Genomic DNA, 22,187 nt, shown 5'->3' with positions numbered 1-22,187 from the left:
TGTGGTGTAGTGGTTAAGAGCGGTAGACTCGTAGTCTGGTGAATTGGGTTCGCTTCCCCATTCCTCCACATGCAGCTGTGACCTTGGGCTAGTCACACTTCTCTGAAGTCTCTCAGCCTCACTTACCTCACAGAGTGTTTGTTGTGGGGGAGGAAGGGAAAGGAGAATGTTAGCCACTTTGAAACTCCTTAGGGTAGTGCTAAAGTGGGATATCAAATCCAAACTCCTCCTCCTCCTCATGGCTAACGTCATGTGTACTCGGCTTCAAACAGCAGTGGTGGGAGCTCACAGGAGCTGGAGTAAACAGTAATGTGTACACAGCCCAGGTTTCTTTGTTAAAGAATTAGAACCTTTTGGTAGATCACATAATATCCTGGTTCTAGAAAAAGTGGATTAGAAAAATTGTAAGGTTATATATACCTTACAATTTTTCTAATCCACTTTTTCTAGAACCAGGATGTTATGTTCTTCCTCCTCTCGAATTTTTCCAGTCACAAAACAAAGTGCAACAAAGTGCAAATCCACAGGCTGACCACTGTGAGAACAGGATGCTGGACTAGATGGGCCATTGAAGAACTAGCAGTGTTGTTCTTCTGTTCTTCTGATTCTGAAGAAAAAGACAAGGCTTCTATGTTCTTCCACTTTTCCCCCTTTCCTTGAACCCACACTGTATATTACTTCCCCCTAAAGAACCCTGGTTTCCCCCTCACAGAGCTTCAATTCCTAGCACTCTCAGAAAACTACAGGATTCTTTGGGGGTAGTCACGTACTTTAAATGTGTGCTAGATGTGCTTTAAATGTCTGGTGTGGGTGCCACATGCTTGCTTCAGTGGCGAAGATTTGGTTCACTTAATGAAACAAGGAAGATAAATCACAAGCTCGTCCAGCTCTTTACCACAGGATCTTTCTCCATGCTCTGTTGGTGAGAGAGTTAGGAACCAAAACAAAGAGGAAGGTTGTGTGGGTGGGGAAAGAAACAGGTGAGAACGTGCTGGTCACACCAGGGGAAAGGAGCTTGGGAGATAATGAGATGTACAGACTTTGCAGCAGGTTTATCAATGTTAGTGCCATCTCTTGACTTTTCCACAAGGGCTTTCTCCCCACCCCCACCCACTTAAGCTGCAGGGACATAAATTAAGCTGCTGATATACGATAGTCACATATCCCCCATGAAATCTATTTATATTCGGCGGCTTCACATGGTGTCATGAGCTTTCCCTGTGAGCGTTTTTCAGGCTCTGTACCTTATGGAATGTAGCTCAACATGCTGTTATGAAATAAAAGTGTGATTTCTCTCTCTTCTTCTTCTTCTTGCTCCACGGTGCATACCAGAACCATATTTCAAATCAGGAAATTGAATCAGGGCAGATTCGCTCCTTTCCACTTTAGTGGGAGAATGCAAAATGTGGAGCTTTATAGGAAATTGATTTGTTTTAATCGTGAGACAAGCAGACAAATCCCAAAAACACACCACAGATCTATTTGCTTTTGTCCATGAGCTGGCAATTCATGGCTGGGGAGGAAAAGGAAGGCGAGAGTATCGTAAGCAGAGCAGGGACCCCTTCCATAGCATGAAGGGGAGGTGGCAGTGCCTAGTGGTGTTTGCTCAAACTCTTGCAGTGCTGTGCAGACCTCTCATTTTTATCCCAGCCCTTCTTCATCCCAAGCAAGCTCATTTTCAAGCTCTCTTTAGCCAGGCCTCCATTGCTAACAGGATTCCCCCCCCCCCCCAGACTTCTCTCCATTCTCATATTTGATTCTCTTCATTCCCCCTTAGTGGAGAAACTGCCTTTGATTTGTGGACCCAATTTCCCCCTGTGTAATTCTTCTCTGCCCTATGAATTGGCTTTTCACTCGTGCATTTCTGTTTGGCTCAGTAAGGATTAAGAAACTTCTTTTACTGTGTCAGTCCTATTTCTGGCCTCTGCCTGTTATCTGGGAATATAGGACAGGGGTGGCGTGAGAAGAGCGTTGTTAACAGGCACAGAGATCTGCCATGCAGCCCCATTGCCTCCTCTCCCTGGCTGCAAGGAGATAAAGTTCTCCTCACAATGGGGAGTATCTCTGTTATTTCTCCCTTTGTCGCCAAAGACAGCTGCTGAATTTTCTCTCTAAAACTCCTTTTCCCATTCTAAACATTATTACCGTTCCCCTGCTTTTTAGTGTGAAACCTACACAATAGGCATTAATCTAGTAGTGATGGTTTGGTATTTTTAAGAGGCAGATAAGAATTGTGGGCAGAAAGAGAGAGAGAGAATGAAGACTGCCTCAGTTTTTGCTAGACACAAAAGTTTTTACTGTTCCCATAAGGGGCAATGCAGGAATGCTGCGTCCTACATTTTGCTCTACCCTCAAGAAAGACGGTAGCCTGTGAGGAAAAACAAGGGAACAAACCAGCTTATTGATTCCATGGCGCCTCAGTAAGTACTCTGGGACAGCCCAAATATATATTAAAGCAGGCCTGCTGATCTTGCACATTTTTACAAAATATAAACAAGGCCATCATCGCTTTAAACTGTTAATAGCTTTCCATAAAGTACTTCGGAAATTACAGTTTTATGAAAGTCCCGGCCGTTCTTCTCCATGGTACAGATCTCAGCTTTCTCACAGAAATTCAATTCCGAGGTGCTGTACTCAAATTACTACAATTCATTATGGTTGCGTTTAGAAGTTTGTCCCTAGAGTTCCTGTAGGTCAGCGATCAGGACTAGACTTCCCACTGTGCTTAGGGTGAAAAGAAGAGTGAAAGAGAAAGCTGGAGGATGAAGGCAGAAGCTGGTAAGAAGGAAAAAAAGCTTATACTGTAAAATATTTTTGCATTTTAATCCTGCCTCTGCTGCTTGCTTTGGCTTCAATATTGGGGACAAGCAACAAAGCCAGGGTTTCCTAAAGCCTAATTAGATGCAATAGCAGCCATATCTGGTTGTATTTAGAGCATGGTGAGAGTCTAGAGGCACATGGAGAGGTAAAAAAGGTAAAGTTCCCTGGATGGTTAAGTCCAGTCAAAGGCAACTATGGGGTGCGGCGCTCATCTCGCTTTCAGGCCAAGGGAGCCGGCATTTGTCCACAGAAGGCTTCCAGGTCATATGGCCAGCATGAACCATAAACCGCTAAACCGCTTCTGGCGTAATGGAACACCGTGACGGAAACCAGAGCGCACGGAAACGCCATTTACCTTCCTGCCACAGTGGTACCTATTTATCTACTTGCACTGGCATGCTTTTGAACTGCTAGATTGGCAGGAGCTGGGACAGAGCAACGGGAGCTCACCCTGTCATGGGGATTCGAAACACTGACCTTCTGACTGGCAAGTCCAAGAGGATCAGTGGTTTAGACCACAGCGCCACCTGCGTTCCACAGGCACGTGGGTGGGAGGAGTTGAACCCACCTTACTTCCCTGAGGTCTGTTGCTCGAACCCCATCCAGTCTAGCTCCATTTGCAGAAGTGTTTTGGGCTGAAGAACATATCCAAGGGAGAATTTAGCTATCCACATAATACAGCTATCAAAATGAAGAAAATTTGTATTTGGGAAATAAAATTAAAAACCAAACATTTCAACTCTAAGATTCTAGGATTCCATGATTGGTTTGATTTTACCCCCCCCCCCCGAAAACTAAATAACTAGAGTAATTGGATCCTAATATGCATGGGCTTGGGGTGGATGTGTGGGTTGTGTCACCTGTTACTCTAGGGTTTGGCAAAGTGTGCCCCCTCTCCCTCATTTCAGGAAAGTGTCAACCAGCTGGGTGAGGGTCTGAACCTTGTCACCTCACAATTGGCCACCACCAAAGAATCATGTTTTGTACATGGGAAAATTTAGCTGGTTCAAGGCATGGGTGTCAGTTTGCTTTAAGTATCAGCCAGATGCTGTTTCATCCTGTATGCTTCTAAAACTCACATCCCCTCATAAAACCCTCCAGCTGGCAGGCTCCCTCTTAAGACCTGCTCTGTAGCTTTGTGCTCAGTGAGTGACAGCGGCTTCTCATTTGTTTCTGTGCATAATCCTAAGAACTGGATTTAATATTTCTAAATGTACTTTCACACTTCACAAAACTCAGCCCAACCTCTTAGTTTCCAGGGTCAATTTTGTTCTGCAGGCGGCTGGAAGAACATTGGGCATGATGGATGAAACTTAAAATGTCCTCATTTCCAAGATGCTCTGTTACTCGGTTCTTCAGTGTGACACACATGAGAACTATGGTGCCCAAAGATGCTCTCTTTGTTGACTACCCTATTTTTAAAAAAGAATAATGAGGGGTTTATTATTATTATTACAATTAATTCATTAATCACCTTCTAAACTACCACCTTGAGGTGAGGTGATTAAAAACATATAAAATAGTTAATAACACAAAAGCAACAAAAACATTTTAAACAAGACCAAAACCCTAACAAGTGGCCACCCATTTATCCAGCTAGGAAAACGTTGTCATAATAAACATGTCTTTCACCGTTCTTGGAAAGTGCAGATAGTTGGCACCTGTCATATTGTGACAGGAATGCTATTCCACAGAACAGGGCATGCACATTAAAAGCTCTGCTCTGAGTTACTGCAGAATGGGCCTCAGTAATCTTTGGAACTTGCAGAAGAAATTCTCCCGCATTCCGCTTTGCTCTACTGGGTGTATAAGGGAGAAGGCGGTCCCTCAAGTAACCTGGTCCCAAGTTATATAGGGCCTTAGATGTTAGGACCAACATATTGAACTTGGCCTGGTAGCAAACTGGCAGCCAGTGCAAGTCCTGCAAGCAACGCGTTATGTGCTGGCTCCCACAAGCAAACCACTTGCCACATTCTGCACCAGCTGCAACCTCCAGGCCAAGCCCAATGATATTCCAACTCAGAGCACATTGCAGCAATCCAGCCATTTTTTGAGGAGGCATGTGGCTGGGGTTTTTAGAGTGCTCACTCCTTTTCCCCCTATTTTATCTGTTGCAGGGGTAGGGGTTTGCCTCTTGTGCTGGGGTGGGTTGAGTTCTGAGCACTGCCAGGTTTTCTACTATGAAATGGGCAGTTTGATACACCTGCAAGTTTCTTAGATTTCCAGGTGTGTCCCCAGGTCCCAAAGGGTCGGGGACCCTGGCTCTATTACTTTCACCAAATTTATCCATGTTGTTGTTGCTTAGTCGTTTAGTCGTGTCCGACTCTTCGTGATCCCATGGACCAGAGCACGCCAGGCACTCCAGTCTTCCACTGCCTCCCGCAGTTTGGTCAAACTCATGTTGGTAGCTTTGAGAACACTGTCCAACCATATTGTCCTCTGTTGTCTCCTTCTCCTTGTGCCCTCAATCTTTCCCAGCATCAGGGTCTTTTCCAGGGAGTCTTCTCTTCTCACAAGGTGGCTAAAGTATTGGAGCCTCAGCTTCATGATCTGTCCTTCCAGTGAGCACTCAGGGCTGATTTCCTTCAGAATGGATAGGTTTGATCTTCTTGCAGTCCATGGGACTCTCAAGAGTCTCCTCCAGCACCATTTTAAATGTTTAATTTTAACAACTTTCTGTATATTTCTGGCTGGACCACCCCCTTGCATCTTTTCAAGGTATGTTTCAAAATCTACTGCACAAGACATATTTTAAAATTATGTTATTTATTCAAATACTGCGGAAGGGACTGGATGTTTGCAACATGTTTATAGCATCCAATGCTGTGAGGCAATCAGCTAAGAATAATCAAAGTCAATTCCCATATTCAGCATGAGCTAAAAATATGGAGCTGCTTAAAAAACATAACATTAAAAAAAGCTTGAGGCTTTTGTTTTGTTTGACCTTGTGATTTGAGAACAGAAACCATTTTAAACGCAATAGGTTCTCACAATTTTTAGGCGGCCATCCAGTTATCCATTTGCAATACAACCCACTCTTCCTATGGGATGTAATGCTAAGTATGTCAAAACACCTGTTGGTTAGCCGTGATTTATGAGCATCTACGTGCACTAGGGACACGGGTGGTGCTGTGGGTAAAACCTCAGTGCCTAGGGCTTGCCGATCGCATGGTCGGCGGTTTGAATCCCCGCAGCGGGGTGAGCTCCCATCTTTCGGTCCCAGCTCCTGCCCACCTAGCAGTTCGAAAGCACCCTTAAGTGCAAGTAGATAAATAGGTACCGCTTTCTAGCGGGAAGGTAAACGGCGTTTCCGTGTGCTGCGCTGGTGCTGGCTCGCCAGAGCAGCTTCGTCACGCTGGCCACGTGACCCAGAAGTGTCTGCAGACTGCACTGGTCCCCGGCCTCTTAAGTGAGATGGGCGCACAACCCTAAAGTCGGACACGACTGGCCCGTATGGGCAGGGGTACCTTTACCTTTACCTTTACGTGCACTTTATGTGTGTGATTTTAAAAAAACAAAATCTTACCACAGAACTTTCTAAACTGTGTGTCGTGACACGTTAGTGTGTTGGCTGCAGTGTGTAGGTGTGTTGCACGAACGCTCCCTGTGCTCCTCCCAGGGCTGGAAAGTTTAACCTCGTTTGCTAGTAAAACTGAATTATTCTGTCGCAAAATGATGCATGTCTAAGAAGCGTGTCACCAACATGAAAAGTTTGGAAAGCTCTGTCTTACCATAACATTGATCTTGAATTATCAGGTTGGTTCCCTCTATTGTCTTTATGCATCGCCATATTGAGAAATGGATTCTTAATAGACAGCCCTGGAATTTAGTTCATTCATCTCTTCTCTTTCCTATCACTGCAGCAAAATATTTTCATCCTGCAAGCTCTTTGGAGCACGCTCAGAGATTGCTGATGCCCAGACATTTAATTCAAGTCCCCCACTGAGGAGGCAGTGGTGGTGGAAGAGGTCCAAGTCATTGCTAATGACGCTGGTTCAAACATTCTGTTCAGGGCTGGATCTACAGGGAGATAATTTTCTACCACCTGAAGATGGCTATAACATTGTGAGGTTACATCCCTTCCAGCTACACAATTTGGCTTGAATTGATTCTTTTACCTAGTACATCACCTAAAATCAATATCTGGCTTTCCTATACAAAGACTGCCATGTTTCTCTTTATTCATGTTCTCTACCTGATCAGGAAGCTGTGTTTTCATTTAAGGTGTGGAACAGACCTTAGTAACACTGGCCTTCGTTTTTTAAAAATGAGGAGCAACCATTGCTTCTTTATCCTAGGATCCTAGACACATAACCTGATTATCGATGTAGCACCTAGCAGAGACTTATTCAGTCTGCAATCTCCATCTTTGTAGAGTTTAAAAGTTGACCTCATACCTGCAACATCCAGACTCCCTCCCCTGCCCTTCTCTCCCCACACCACCTCCTGCTTTCATCTTGCCTGAATAAGAGTTCAGGATAACTCAAAAGCTTGCCATGCTGACCACTGGGACTAAGGCAAGTTTTATAAAGTGAGTGCACTCAGATAGTCCTAGAATCATAGAATCATAGAGTTGGAAGAGACCACAAGGGCCATCAAGTCCAACCCCCTGCCAAGCAGGAAACACCATCAGAGCACTCCTGACATATGGTTGTCAAGCCTCTGCTTAAAGACCTCCAAAGAAGGAGACTCCACCACACTCCTTGGCAGCAAATTCCACTGTCGAACAGCTCTTACTGTCAGGAAGTTCTTCCTAATGTTTAGGTGGAATCTTCTTTCTTGTAGTTTGGATCCATTGCTCCATGTCCGCTTCTCTAGAGCAGCAGAAAACAACCTTTCTCCCTCCTCTATGTGACTTCCTTTTATATATTTGAACATGACTATCATATCACCCCTTGACCTCCTCTTCTCCAGGCTAAACATGCCCAGCTCCCTTAGCCGTTCCTCATAAGGCATCGTTTCCAGGCCTTTGACCATTTTGGTTGCCCTCCTCTGGACACGTTCCAGTTTGTCAACTGGACTGCAATACCTATCAAGACTGCAACTTACCAATTCCCATCTGTATTCCTCATGGACTCCTGACTACTGCAATCCTTCTGTATTTGTACCATGGCCAAAACACTGCGTCTCTGCAATGGAAGATCCCTTATCGCTATCACCCCCCACCCCACATTGAAGAAACGAGTCCCACAGATAGAAGCTGAAGATCATGGCAGGTTGCCATGGCAATGTGCATTTAATCTCACTGTTTCCAAGGCAACTGTAATGGCCCATTCTATTCCTCTAAAAGATGTCAAAGGTAAATGAGACCTGATTAGCCAAACGGGGACATGAGTCAAAAAGCTGATAGGCTACAAAGGCTGAAAGCAGGAACTCTTGTCATTAAAAATAAACTACCCAAAAGCAAGGGGAGGACTGTATAAAAAGGCCTAATTTTAAAGCCCTTCAAATAAGGAATGCATGCATGCTAATGATAACACTCTTTTCTTACTCATGTTCTTCATAATAAAGAGCTACCCTAAGTTTCATTTTCTGCTTCAGTTGTACATCCAATCGTTGCAAGTATCTGTGTGGGATGGGACTGAGTCAAAGGAGGAGGGTTTGATATGGTGATTGTGCCCAGATACTCCTGTCAAGACTGCTGATTATCACTTCTGGTTTGGGTTCAGCATGGGAGACTTGAGAGCAGTTTGAAGGAGGTTGTAATGGTTCTAGGGGTTGCTCGTGTGTAAGTTGTCGCCACACCTGGCTGGGTTACCTGGGTGAACCCTTTCTGTCTGGACAGCCACCCATTCGTGGCTGTCTCAATCGCTGGCAGAATCCATCAGTGGGCGTTTCTTGAACTTCTTCCAGCAAAGAAGTTCTTTGACGCAGAGTCTCCTCCTACTCTCCCTGCGCGGAAGTCTTCTGCGCAGGGAGGGTGTGGGCAGCGGAGGACCCGTGCTCTCCCCGCTGGTCTCCGGCGAGGAGTTCTGGAGCCCCCTCACCGATTCCCCCATCTGCCCCCCTTCTCCACTGGTGCTACGCTGATTTCCTTCCCCAGCAGATGGGCTGCCTCTCTCCCTACTGGGACCCTCTCCGGCATCCCTCTGGAGCCTTCCCTCCGCCTCTGGCTCCGATGGCAGTTCCCTGACAGAGGTGTTGGGCAGGGAATGAGGGAACTGTGCCCCCAAGAAGCAGAGACCACAAGCAGAAGACCTGCTGCAGAAGACACTCAGAGACCTGTATTTGCAGACCACTTCTTGGCACTAGAAGGTCTTGCCCGACTTTGGCATTCAAACATAAGTGTGTGTGTGTGTGTGTGTGTGTGTGTGTGTGTGTGTGTGTACAGGTAAAATCAGGTGTATAAACTTAAGGAAGCTCCATTTACATCCAGGAGTAAAGGTTTAGCAGGAAGGCCTGAACACACAGAATGTGTTCATGATAGATAACAGTCTATTCCACATTTTATATGGAAAATGAATTTTGTACCAAACATATTTGCATATTGCAGTTTGTAAAGTACTGTGCTTGGAACTTTACCTTAAAAGTATACAGGTTGTGACCTATATTTAGCTCTGATACAACACCATCCTACAAAACAAAACTCCATATATATCTGAGACAATCTGCAACATTATTTTAAGCTGTCTGAATTATTATTATTATTATTATTATTATTATTATTATTATTATTATTATTAACGTGAAGGGTGGCATACCAAAAAATAATCTCAAACATTTCCCCTAGCAGAATTCTGGTGTGAGCTCTTGCACTAATACATTTAAACCGCCCCATCCCAGGCATATTCTTTCAGCTGAAAGAATCCCAAGCAAAAGTTGATGTATCAAATGTCAAAGGCCCTCACATATGATAAGATTTCCCTTTCTTCTGACTGTGACTGAGCATTTTCTACATCTGAAGAAAATGACAAGTGGAACATGAAGCCAATAAATTAAGTTTTGTATTTATTTCTCCAAGATTCATCATTTACACATTGAGAGAGTTAAGAATGCTGGCATTGCAAGGACCAAACAAACCATTTAGATCAGGGGTAGCCAACATGATGCCATTCAGATGCTAGACTATAATTCCCTTCATCCTTAACCATCAGCTGGGGTTCATGAGAGTCAGAGTCCAATAACACTGGGAGGGTTTCACATTGAGAGCACCTCAATTTGGATCATAGAACAGAACTTACTCTTCTCATTCCTACATCAGTGCTGAACACAGATGCCGTAGCAGTCAAGGATTTCCTTAGACCAAGTTGGTGCTGGAGGGCTGGGAGATACTTTGAAACTAAAAAAGATCACTACACTCAAACAGGAAACTGTGTATTTTAAGTCAAACAGAATAAGCCTTGGATACCAAAGCCAACTTGAAAGAAATTCTAGAGTGTGAAAATTCATATCCAAGGTCATCCACCGCTCATAATGCTTTTGCTATAAGGGGTGAAGGTCACAAACAGGATGGTTTTACTTGCCCAAAATGTATAACGATGGTAAAATAGGCATACATGCAATCTACACATGATGGCATGTTCAGGTGAATTGGTTTGCACCAACATGTACAATATAGTGAAAATGTCGTGTATGGTCAGATGTGTCAGACACCTGATTTGTATGCAATTTTGAAAACACAACCAGTCTCAGCAAAACATTTAGTGAAAATTGCATGTTCTCAACACAATTAAAATATTACACCATCTCTCTTCCTTCTCACTTAGTAAGTGGGGATTCAGGAAGCTCTCAAGTTTCTAAGGGCATGAATGCTTTTGAGCAGAAACAAATTTGCATGGCGCTCAGATAGCCTAGGGAATCTGAAATAATTTGTGATCAGACTCTTTCTCAACTGCAATTGTGTTCCTTTGCTAAAGGCTCTAACAACCCCATGCCCCTCCCTCTTTGCCACTCCTTTGCATTGCTCTACTTTGACACCACCATCTCCCTATGCTGGACATTTTGGACTACAAGAAATGACCCTTTTAAGCAGCAGGTAGCAGCCAAGGCTGTTGAATTTTGCACAGACTGAACCAACTGCCTAGCATACTCCTGAATATGAGATTTCCGAAACAAAGCAGCACTTATGCACTACTTCTCGGCCTCAGATGCAACCACAGCACAACCATCATTTTCTACAAGCAATTTCTTCAGCCATTTGCATCTCAAAGTATAAGGATGCCCCCTAGTGAAATAATGCTATAAATTCTAGTAGATAGGCAATCCAAATCGGCACCCGAGTTGTAGCCGAGGAGCAAGAAAAAGAGGTGGCTTAATTGACATTTATGTAGAAAGGGCTAGAGATAACAGGTAAATGGATCTGGGACTTATATTCTAATTTCCCCATACTGTGGGAAAATTAACACACCCTGCCCCCACTCCCCCAAATCCTCCAGGTTAACAGATCAATTTTCTCTACTCTCAAGGCTTCCTCCTCCAGAAACGGCTCCCCAAAGCCCCACTATTCCTCAAAGAGGGCATGCCCTTCACTTTAAAATTTGATTCCTTCTTGGGGTAGATGTGTCAAACCTGTTGGAAAAGGAGTTGCGCTCTTTGTACAAGCAAGTCTGCTTCCTTAAAACTGAACAGGTGACAGATATAAAAGAAAATAAGCAAATGTGAGTTACATGTTTTTTTAGGAACAGGCCAGCCACATAATTAATTACCTTAGTTTTTCTGAGCGCATCAAATGAACTGATAAATTTTTCTATATGGTTTATGCTCCCATTTGGAAACATACAGCTTACATTTTGTTACTTGTAAGAAATTAAATCCAGCAATAGGAAGAACTTTTTAATCCAAAAGGCAGCTGAGGTTCCTGCGGTGAGGTGGGGGGAATCAGTCCCAGCTGAGCAACAACAAAGGTCACTGCAAAGAACGATGCACAAATATAGGCACTTTATAAAATGTTATGACCAATACTCAGTTGCACGTCCTTCACAGATAAATATCTCCAAAGAGGCTTCCAAAAGTCCACTAATTAGATACAGGATTTCCTTTGTGGTCAAAGAACAAAAAAATTATCTAGAGGCATGCAGTGCTGCTCAGTCCAGTTCTACTCCAAAAATGAAGCTTTCAATTCCCAGCTGATTTTAAAGGAGAAACAGAGTCAAGGCATTAATTATTTAGCACTGTAATTACACAACGCTTCCTTTAAAACAACAACAATACTGAGTTTCTTGGCCAAAAGATGAAACAAGTGGGTTTTTTTTAATGGCTCTTGTTTACCATTCAGAGAAGGCAAAAGGAGAAAGGAAACCTTAAGTTATGGAACATATGCAACATAACCTTCTCCCCATTTGGTACTCACAACAAAATTCCCTTGCAAGACAATCCTTAAAAACTTTGTACATAGCAACGCTCCTTTTCCCAGGGTTCCAGATCATCCGTACAGGATCTCATGTGCATTCAAATGCATACAGGTACCATGCAACAGATGCTTTTGAATGTGTGGAGGCTGAGGAGCAGCTGTGGGCCCCAAATAACTCAGCCATGCATTCATCAGGGTACAAATGAAAATACAGGGGAAAAAATATGCCTATTAACATACATGAAAATTACATGCAGTGGGAAATCACTTCAAAAAACCAAAATATGTTAAATTACAGAAGTATGTACACATATCTCCCAAGGTGATCAAGTGCTATGCAGTGAGTCATCAGGGATCCTACTGAGAAGATACATTTGGGATTAAGGAAAACACAGGGGCCCAGCCCACTTCACACCTAATCCTGGAGATATCAGTTCTTATTCGAGACTCAGTCCGGACTATTTGCATGGTACCATACAACTGATTACACCAGCTGGAAGCTGAATATAATGAAAACGAGATATGCCACTCAGCATCCACTAGGGTCCGCATGGAGATGGTTGTTCAAAGCTTAACGGAGAAGGATGATCCACAAGAGCAGCCTTGTTCTGCCTGTGGATTGTTGACCACCTGAAATGAGCTGCGAATTAGCTCCTGGTTGAAGTCCACCATGGCCCCTTTCACAAAGCCCAGGCTGTCCAAGTCCACAACCACTCGGGCACCACCTTGTTCAAAAATCCTGGAGGAGGAGATAGAGATAGTTGCAGTGATTTTGAAATGCAACAGATACATATCCAAGATCTTATTTGCCCCTGCTTCCAGGTCACACCCAAACATGGGTGTTACAATCAGCAAGACCTTAGAGAATGCCCACTCCATCACAAGCCCCCTTATCCTTTAAGGCTGGCAGGTGAGCCCTTCGCCAACACTCCATCTTTCTCACTGGTAAAAACAGAGACATCTATAAGCAGGGTTCTCTTGGCTGTGATCTCCACACCTCTTGAACTCCCTTTCAAGAAAGGCCTGCCTTTGCCTGGCCAGCTTTTCAGGAGGAGGATGAAAATCCTGCTTCTTCAAGTAGCTTTTGATTTGGCTTAAGCACCTCTCTTAGCTTTATCTTTTCCAGATGAGTAGCTGAATTAGTCTGTTGCAACAAAAGCAACAGAGCCTTAGATACAAAGACATTTATTGTGGCATTTTGTGTATCTGATGCAATGAACTCTGGTCTATGAATGCTTATGCCATGATACATTGACAGTGGTACCTTGGGTTAAGTACTTAATTTGTTCTGGAGGTCTGTTCTTAACCTGAAACTGTTCTTAACCTGAAGCACCACTTTAGCTAATGGGGCCTCCTGCTGCTGCCATGCCGCCAGAGCACGATTTCTGTTCTTATCCTGAAGCAAAGTTCTTAACCCGAGGTACTATTTCTGGGTTAGCGGAGTCTGCAACCTGAAGCGTATGTAACCCGAGGTACCACTGTATTAGTCTTTAAGGTGCCGTAAGACACTTTGTTGTTTTAGTTTACCTTGTTGATTAGATGCTTATATGTATCTTGCATGGTGGTATTAGTTGCCCTGAATCTTTAAGTGAAAAAGAAAAGCAGAATGCTCATATTGAGAGCTAATTGTAAACACTGAATGCATTGTGCTGCCACGAGGCTTGGAAATGATATGCACAAGTATAGCAGTGGAAAACAGTACAACAGGATTATCTGCACTATATAATAGGATATTCATTCCTCATTCAATCATTTGCTCGCTCTCTCCCTCTCACCCCTCCCCTAAAGTTCTTTCTTCTCCACCACACAGGAACCTATGCCCTTACCTGTCATCAGAATTCACAACTGTATCCAAAGAAAATTTGTACTGGAAACCAGAGCAGCCACCTCCTTCTACCTGCAGCCTCAGAAACTCAGATGCTTCTGCAATCTCCAACAGTCTCTGTTGAAAGAGAAATAGAACGCTAAGTGGTGGGTCAGATTCATACAAAAATATTTAGCAACCACTTGAAATCCAACATCAAACTAGCAAGATCCCTCAAAGAGATGGTAAGTGCCAGATACAGAGCAACCTAAAGCAAAACACACACGAGAGGCACGTAGCACCAATCTACCTGGCAGCACATTCTTTCACATGTACTCAAAGAGAACACTTGGAGTGCCTTCAGTGAAAGTGCTGCCATTGCTGCAAACAGTAAGGGCTGATTCACATCCAGTCTTTGACACTATCCAAAACATGCCTGGCCTTTTCTCTTTTTGCCAAGCCTGGATTGAATACCCCACTAATAGTTCTATCACAGTTTGTATGCTAATAAAATATAATAATAATAATAATAATAATAATAATAATAATAATAATAATAATAATAATATTGTATTTATATCCTGTCCTCCCCAGCTGAAGCCAGGCTCAGAGTGGCTAAAATCATTCTAAAATCAATTCATTCTAAAATCAATTCAAATCAAATTAATGGCAACCATTGGGCCATTTGCTACTGCAAATTACCAACCCTCACGTGCAGCCACATCAAATTATGCCACTCTGACGTGGACAGGCCATGGAGATGGCTAGTAATGTAATGTATACTTTTTGGATTAAAGCAACTGCACACTCAGCTACACATACATTCTTTTATGACATTCTCACACCAAACACCACATCATACTGCAGCTCAGGAGGAATCAAGACACTACAGATGGTACATACAGCTGGTGACTTCCAAGAAGCCATACCTTCACACAGTTCGCGCTGAGGTAAATCTGCCCCTCGTTGGAATCAGTCAAGGTCTCCCCAGAGGCAGAGGATGCGACCCACTGTACTCTTATCGTTGGCATGGAGGCAACATTCTGTGTGGCGCAGGATGGGGCTCTTATCAGATGCCAGTGAGGAAGAGAATGGCTGTGTGGGAAAGTTAAGGAACAAATAAGATCCAAGGAATGGAGGTAGTGGAAAAGCAATAAATGAGGGAAACAACTACAGACAGATTGAGGGACTTTTAAGCTAAGGGTCAGAAATATACCCACACCCACCCATCAAATCTGAACACACAAAGGCAGGTAACTTTGACTCTATACTTCCCAACTATGAGTTTCAATAGCAAAATTGTGGAGAAAGCATTTACAGCATATATATGGTGGGTAAGGGCAATATGCTTTTCCTCAGAAGACTGAGGCAACAAGGATCAGTGAGTGAGCGAGAGTGCACCTCTCTCTCTCTTTCTACTTAACTTAGAAATTCTTGTCTGAGTGAGAAAGAATGTCTGATACTACGTGTCTCTTAATGATCTACTCATTAAGCAAGGGAGAAGAGACCCGTAGTAAGAAGTATCTTCTTAGACAGAATACAGAATCCAGCGCACAAAAGTGAGGATCTTTCACAGAATGCTTGTTGTTCTGGACCTTTTCACTCTAGGCAGGAGAGAATAAGTGATGTGTCCCTGAATACTGGAGGGAAGGAGGGAGGGAGACGAGAGAGAAAATACTGTACCTTGTGGAATAGACCTGAATCCCTGTCTGAATCCTAAACAACCGATTCCTATTATATGGTGTTTAAGCGTTTACTGTTAGGTTGGGACTAAGTTCACAAAGGGCTGAACATACACCAATTGTTCTAAGTCGTGTGTTTCCAGCTCTCGGTTAGTCATCATCTGTCATGTGAACACTTCCCTTCCTTTCTTCATTTTACAATGAAACCTTTTTCTAGCTCGCTATTCATGAGTTACTTTGGTGCTGAAGTCATAATAACTGTCTTTCCTCCTTATAGCTATAGGAGATTTACTGCAACAAAACTGGCTATTCCTTGATCAGGAAAGAGGAGCTGTTATCTATAACAACCTTATAACAATTTTAATTGTTTTAGAAACAAAGTAGCAGATGCCCATACACAAACATTATAGAGCAGAAATGGTAAAACCTTTGACTGAAATTAGCACTGCTTATTTTCAGCTGCTCCCTGGTACTGGATGGCCATAGATATATTAGAAACCAAACCATCATCTGTAGTTATTTTTCCCAGTGTACTGCTGTCATTATCCATATGCCTGAACCTTGCCTGAACCCTGCTAAGCTGCTGGCCTCAATACAATCTTCTAACTGTTGAGATGCACAGGGTAATTATACTGTACAGTACAAAAAGAGCGCTTCATTTCATTTTCTTTCAGTTTTTCTTAACAATCCCTTTGTTCTTCCCTGGACCATTTACTGTTTTGTTCCATGAATCTTTCTCTCAGTGATATAACATTACTACAGCTCAGAACTCCTGAGCTCAATATATAGACTTTCTGCACGATTGTTTCAGCCCCCAGAGCATTAAAGAACAAGCATTTATACTAACAAGAGTACCACTGACTTCCACTTTATTTAAAAAAAAAAAAAAGTTTGGAAACAGATTTAGGCTACAGTCCTAAATGCACTATGTGCCCCCACAGAAAGTAGTGAAACGGAAGTAATTCCTGACATTTCAAGACTTTTAGATATTATATAACAAGTGAATATAGAACATCATTAGGCATGTCTTCTTTGCAGGTTTGCTGACAAGTGCCTAACAGCACAGTTGCATGCATCCAAATGTACAGATAGAGTTTACAACTTAAGGCATGAGTGTGTGTTTTTATGAGCCAATTTAAATTTAATATTTTTATTGCACTAGCCAAAGGCCATGGCAGCATCCAAAAAAGAAAAACAAAAAAACCCCAGCAGTTGCTACATATGTGGTAAAACCACAATCAAATCCACCAAAATTTCTTACTACACGTAATAAAAAATAATTCTCAAATAAAATGTGCAAATTAGATCTCAGAGTCCCCTTTGCCACTGACCACTAGCCCATCCAATTCTTTCTTCCTAATCTTCCTAGCTGCCAGGGCATAGAGAGCCACCTTCTAAGTCACAGAGTCATCAGTATCACTGATGTAACCCTGCACATACTGCATTGGAGACTTGCCCCCTACAACACTGTATCTCCTTTTGCCAGTTAAAAATCTAAAAGCCTTGAGATATAAGAATCAAAACCTATCTCTGCAAAGCAGTGAAATGCTCAGTCCCTGAATTAATATTGCACCCTCCAACTACATGATGCTAGAATCATAGAGTCGGAGGGACCCTAAGGTAAGGGTCACCTAGGCCAACCCCCTACAATGCAGGAATATGCAGCTGCCTCATTTGAGGAGAGAACCTTGCAGCCTTGGCGTTATCAGCACTGCACTCTAACCAGCGGTGCTATCAGAGACTTATTGTTGGTCGTCTTGGAATTAAACTCTTGCCTTCGTTTTCTCCACCTACAGTACCAAAACGGTGAAATGACCCATCACAACCAGTCGCAACGTTTTGCCCATTTACTTGTTTGTTCCCACAGTAAGAGAATATTACGCTGTAAAAGCCTTTGCCTCCGAGAAGGTGCAGGGGCGGTTGGAAAAGTTTGCAACACCACGTATATTGCCCTCATAAGACAGACGGTTGTGTTTGTTCGATGTGTCGCCATGGCGATTCTCTGGGATCCCCGGACTTAAAAGCCAAGCTGTCGGGACCTACAGGCCGGGGGGTTGGGGGGCAAATCTCCCGACCCCTTGTTTGGGCTGGGAGAATCAGGGCGCCTAGGAATACGAGAGGGGGGCGCGCGTGTGAATGTGACTGCGAAAGGAAAACGCCCACTGTGTCGTGCATTGAAAACCAACAAGGGGTGACACCTCGCCCGCGTTCGCCGCCGGGACCACCGTTCCTCTTCGCTTAACCCACCGTCGCAAAGCGCGGAAAGGGAAAAGGCCCACCACTACCTGCTCCGCCGGCAAAGCCGCAGCGCCCTGAAGCTAGCGAGCGCCGCCAGCGCCGCCATCTTGATCCGCCTAGCTGCGCTGCTATTGGCGGAGGCGTGGCCATATGTCCTGCCCCAGACAGCGACGGGGACGTACGCAGAACCGAAGAGGCTGGTTCCACTGGGAAGGGAATGGGAGGAGAGGTCACGTGCCTCCGAGTGAAGGCGGGGAAAGCCGGGCGGAAGTGCCCACGCTTGCCTTTAAGCTCTTTTGGGTATCGCTGTGACGTCGAGGCGCGCGTTCGTACGGCCACGCCCACTCCTGTCGGGGTTGAGGATCGAGTTTGAGGCGCGCGTAGGAAGGAGCCTGCGGCACTGCGGGTGATGCTGGGCTTAAACTCCCAAAATTTCAGAGCCTTGGCCATGCTGACTGGGGCTGGCGGGAGTCCAGCCACGTCTGGGGGGCCACAAGTCTCCCATTCCTTAGGGTACAGCATGTTTACTCGGATGTAAGCTCAAGTGAACATATGGCCACGACCTACACACACTTGCTTCGGAGAGCCCGTGAGGTGTTGTAATTAAGAGTGTGGGATTAGGATCTGGTAGATCCGGGTTCAAATCCAATAAGTCACTGCCTCTCTGCTGTGACCTACCTCACAAGGTTGTTGTGCGGATTAAATGAGGATGGAGTGGACAATGTAGAGCTCCTTGGAGGAAAAGGTGGAATATAGATGCAGGAAATGAGGTATAGCTTACCTAATTAAAGAGGGTTTAATTTTGAAAATATATGCCTATGAACTGGTTGCATGGCCTAGCTTCATTATCAAGTATCCCTATAGCCACGTAAGATCTTCCCTATTTTGCATGTCTCACTTGCCCAATGTCTCGCTTGCCAATGAACCAAAGTGCCATGTATTCTTACAAAGGCACAATGCAATCACTGTTCCAGAGGTTTACTGTACACGCATTAAAAAAAAAGGAGGCATGCCTATATCCCATTTCAACTCAATTAGTTTCAGAGCGAGCTTGTGCATGCACTTGTAAATAATCTCCCTTTTTGTCAACTGGGCATATCCGCAGTAAATATGCATAAGATTGCTGCCTTAGTGATAATTTGTGCAAATGCAAGTGAGGTTTAAAAAAGTAACTTTGTACAGCCTATTGCTCTATAGCAGGAATAGGGAACCTGTAGCCCTCCAGATGTTGCAAGACTTGAACTCTCATCAGTTTCAGACAGTACCAGTGGTGTCCAAACTTTTTTCAAAGAGGGCCAGATTTGATGAAGTGAAGGGCCATGGGGGCCAACCAAAGTTGTTGAACTTTTTATTATTTTACCCCCAGGTTGTCGAGCTTCTTTTAGGATTAGAGTTGTTGAGGTTTTTTAAGGATTTTACTCCAGGAAATAAACTGCCACAGGGGCCAGATTAAGCCAACCGGCAGGCCGAATTATGCCCCCGAAATGGACTTTGTACATGCCTGGCATAGGGAATAGCCAAGGATGATGGGAGTTGCAGCACAAAATCTGGAGGGCTGCAAGTTCCCTGTCCTTGCCTACAGTATGTGTCTCTCTCTCTCTCATATTTCCAGCAGTAATCAGCAGTTGGTCCCTATTGTGCTGAGTAAGGGTTTGTCCACACTTCGGCTTGCCCCATGACTAGAAAGCCTCAGTCCAAAAGGTTTTCCACTTGTCCCATGCTTCCTAGGCACAGGTCCAAGCTGTTTTTTTGTTTGTCCCTCCACTTTCCCTGGGAGACCCGACCATTTACCACTGAATCAGAACAAAGATCAATCTGCAGAAAAAACTGATTGACATTTGTTCCAATTCAGCAGTAAACAGTGGGGGGGGAAGAGGCAAGGGAAGCAGAAGTGTGGACGAGCCCTTACTCTCTCTAAAGCCACTTGTCACCATGATAATCTGCCACTGAATTGTGTCATAACTCGGTGAACTCACCCATACCATTCTAGGCAACTGCATCCTCAACTCTTTTCTGTTAATCCTTTTCCATCTTCAAATCATGCCTTGAGCTCCTTCTATGTAGGTGAAAGGGATGCGCTGCACAAGCAAACTGAGGTAAAGTTTAAATTTTGCTGCTACTAGATTCTCTCTCTTTTTGGCGATCTGACATTGGACAGGAGAGACATTTCAAGGGAGCTGGTTATCAGTTTTGTGATAAAGAAAAGACAGAAAGCTGTTGCTCTGTCCAAACAAGGGAGTGTTTCTAACCTTGAAAACTGGACTAAAGGGTTTCCAGAAGCAACAGTCTTCAAATGACATATGGCATAGTTTCCTTAACTTCAGTTGAGCTACATAAAGTCTTAATGGTTTAAGACTGAGTCAACGGAAGGGAGGTTAACCAATGCATTGCAGTGGAGGTGGCAGCTCTAGCCTGAGCACTATGTGGTTCAAACCCATTAGTAGTAGTTCAGGATGGACCGGAACTGAAATCACATCACTCATAAGCAGCTGTGCACTGCTATGGGTAAAGGCGATGGCAAATTAGTAGCCATATAGCCTTTTCCTATGGATTTCCTTTAGTTGAGTGACAGGTCACCATCTCTAAAGCCATCCATTTCTGTCTTTATAACTTGAAAATTCTCTAGCCCCCACTTACCCTTACATCTTTGATAGATCCAGTTACAGATAGGTAGCCATGTTGGTCAAAACAAAAAAAATTCCTTCCAGTAGCACCTTAAAGACCAACTAAGTTAGTTCTTGGTATGAGCTTTCGTGTGCATGCACACTTCTTCAGATACACACTTCAGATACAGTGTATCTGAAGAAGTGTGCGTGCACATGAAAGCTCATACCAAGAACTAACTTAGTTGGTCTTTAAGGTGCTACTGGAAGGAATTTTTTTTGTTTTATCTTTGATAGATGTTTGCTCTGGCTTTGGTGGCTCTGATGGGCTTGGAAGGTTCAGCAAATGCTAGTCATGGGGAGTATTGCTATTCCCAATGAAGTGGCATAACATGGCACAATTGTGGCCTGTATGTGCAGCAATATTATTATTATTATTATTATTATTATTATTATTTCAATTTATTAAACACTTGTTTCTTGCTGCAAGCAACTCAAAGCATCTTTACAGAAACAGAACAACAAACAAACAACTCATACATTCAATTAAAACCATGGGGGGGAATACATTACAAACATCCCCCATTACTCCCTCTTCCAGGCCATTATTTGGAATGAAGACAATACAGCATGTGAACCAGGTGGGGGAGCAGGTTCAGACTTTGTTTGGATTCAAGCAACCTAGTTATGCACAGTGCTGCCATTAGTCTGCTGCTAGGTTTTACGTTGTGATTTTAAATGTGTATTTTTACCTGTTTTTTGTTTTAAATGGGGATGTATTACTGTTGTTTTAAATTCTGTGACCCACCTTGAGATCTTTTGGTGTAGGGCAGGCAAAATATATTCTTAAATATATAAATATGGCAGCACAGGGGCTTTCATCATGCTGACATAAACCAACTATATATTCCATTGGGGTTGAAATTACTTTATGGGGTATTTCTCAGGTGGTGCTGTGGAGCCTAGGACTTGCCGATCAGAAGGTCAGCGGTTCAAATCCCCGCGACGGGGTGAGCTCCCGTTGCTCGGTCCCTGCTCCTGCCAACCTAGCAGTTTGAAAGCATGTCAAAGTGCAAGTACTGTAGATAAATATGTACCGCTCCAGCGGGAAGGTAAACGGCGTTTCCGTGCGCTGCTCTGGTTTGCCAGAAGCGGCTTAGTCATGCTGGCCACATGACCCGGAAGCTATACGCCGGCTCCCTCGGCCAATAAAGCGAGATGAGTGCTGCAACCCCAGAGTCGGCCACGACTGGACCTAATGGTCAGGGGTCCCTTTACCCTTTACCTAGCTCAGCCTCAGCCTTCACCAACCTGGTGCCCTCCAGATGTTTTCAATATCAACTCCCATCAGTCTTAGCAAGCACAGCTGTGTAGTCCAAAACACTGGAGGGCACCAGAATGGTGAAGTCTGCATTGGCTCAGAGGAACTGAGAGTTTATTTCTGCTCCCTCACTCCTCCATAAGGGGTAACTTGGGTCTGCAGCTATGTGTTGTGTAACATTATGTTTATCAACCGGCTGAGAACAACTTTTCAGTTTCTTGGCCTTCTGCCCATTTAGGAGAAGCAGGAGTAGGTGTGGAATTGAGGAATTTATAAACAACAACAGGGTAGAGGCGGCAGACACCTTCCTCCCCACTTCCCTCATCTCTTCTTTCTCACACTTTTCGCCACGTACACATTATTGAGTGGATATAATGAATCACTGCCAAAATGAATTTGTCTGCGTTGTGCGACTGCTGCAAGGCTCTCC

The 22,187-nt window shown here is 44.0% G+C and overlaps 1 protein-coding gene across 1 annotated transcript; it reads right to left on the bottom strand.

Moving 5' to 3' along the window:
- Positions 1-9,751: 9,751 nt before the first annotated feature.
- On the bottom strand, positions 9,752-18,035 carry ISCA2 (iron-sulfur cluster assembly 2). The gene is made up of 4 exons (XM_081889275.1): positions 17,881-18,035; positions 14,843-15,008; positions 13,936-14,051; positions 9,752-12,848 (listed from the first exon to the last, which is right to left on the bottom strand). Exons 1-4 carry the CDS (start codon positions 17,937-17,939, stop codon positions 12,674-12,676), a joined length of 516 nt encoding a protein of 171 aa, XP_081745401.1. The 5' UTR covers positions 17,940-18,035; the 3' UTR covers positions 9,752-12,673.
- Positions 18,036-22,187: the final 4,152 nt, after the last annotated feature.

This window comes from Podarcis melisellensis (genome assembly GCF_964234715.1).
Source record: "Podarcis melisellensis genome assembly, chromosome: 1".
Classification (NCBI taxonomy): Eukaryota; Metazoa; Chordata; class Lepidosauria; order Squamata; family Lacertidae; genus Podarcis; species Podarcis melisellensis.
Note: the sequence above shows the minus strand (reverse complement) of the source record. Positions and strands in the feature narration are given on the sequence as shown.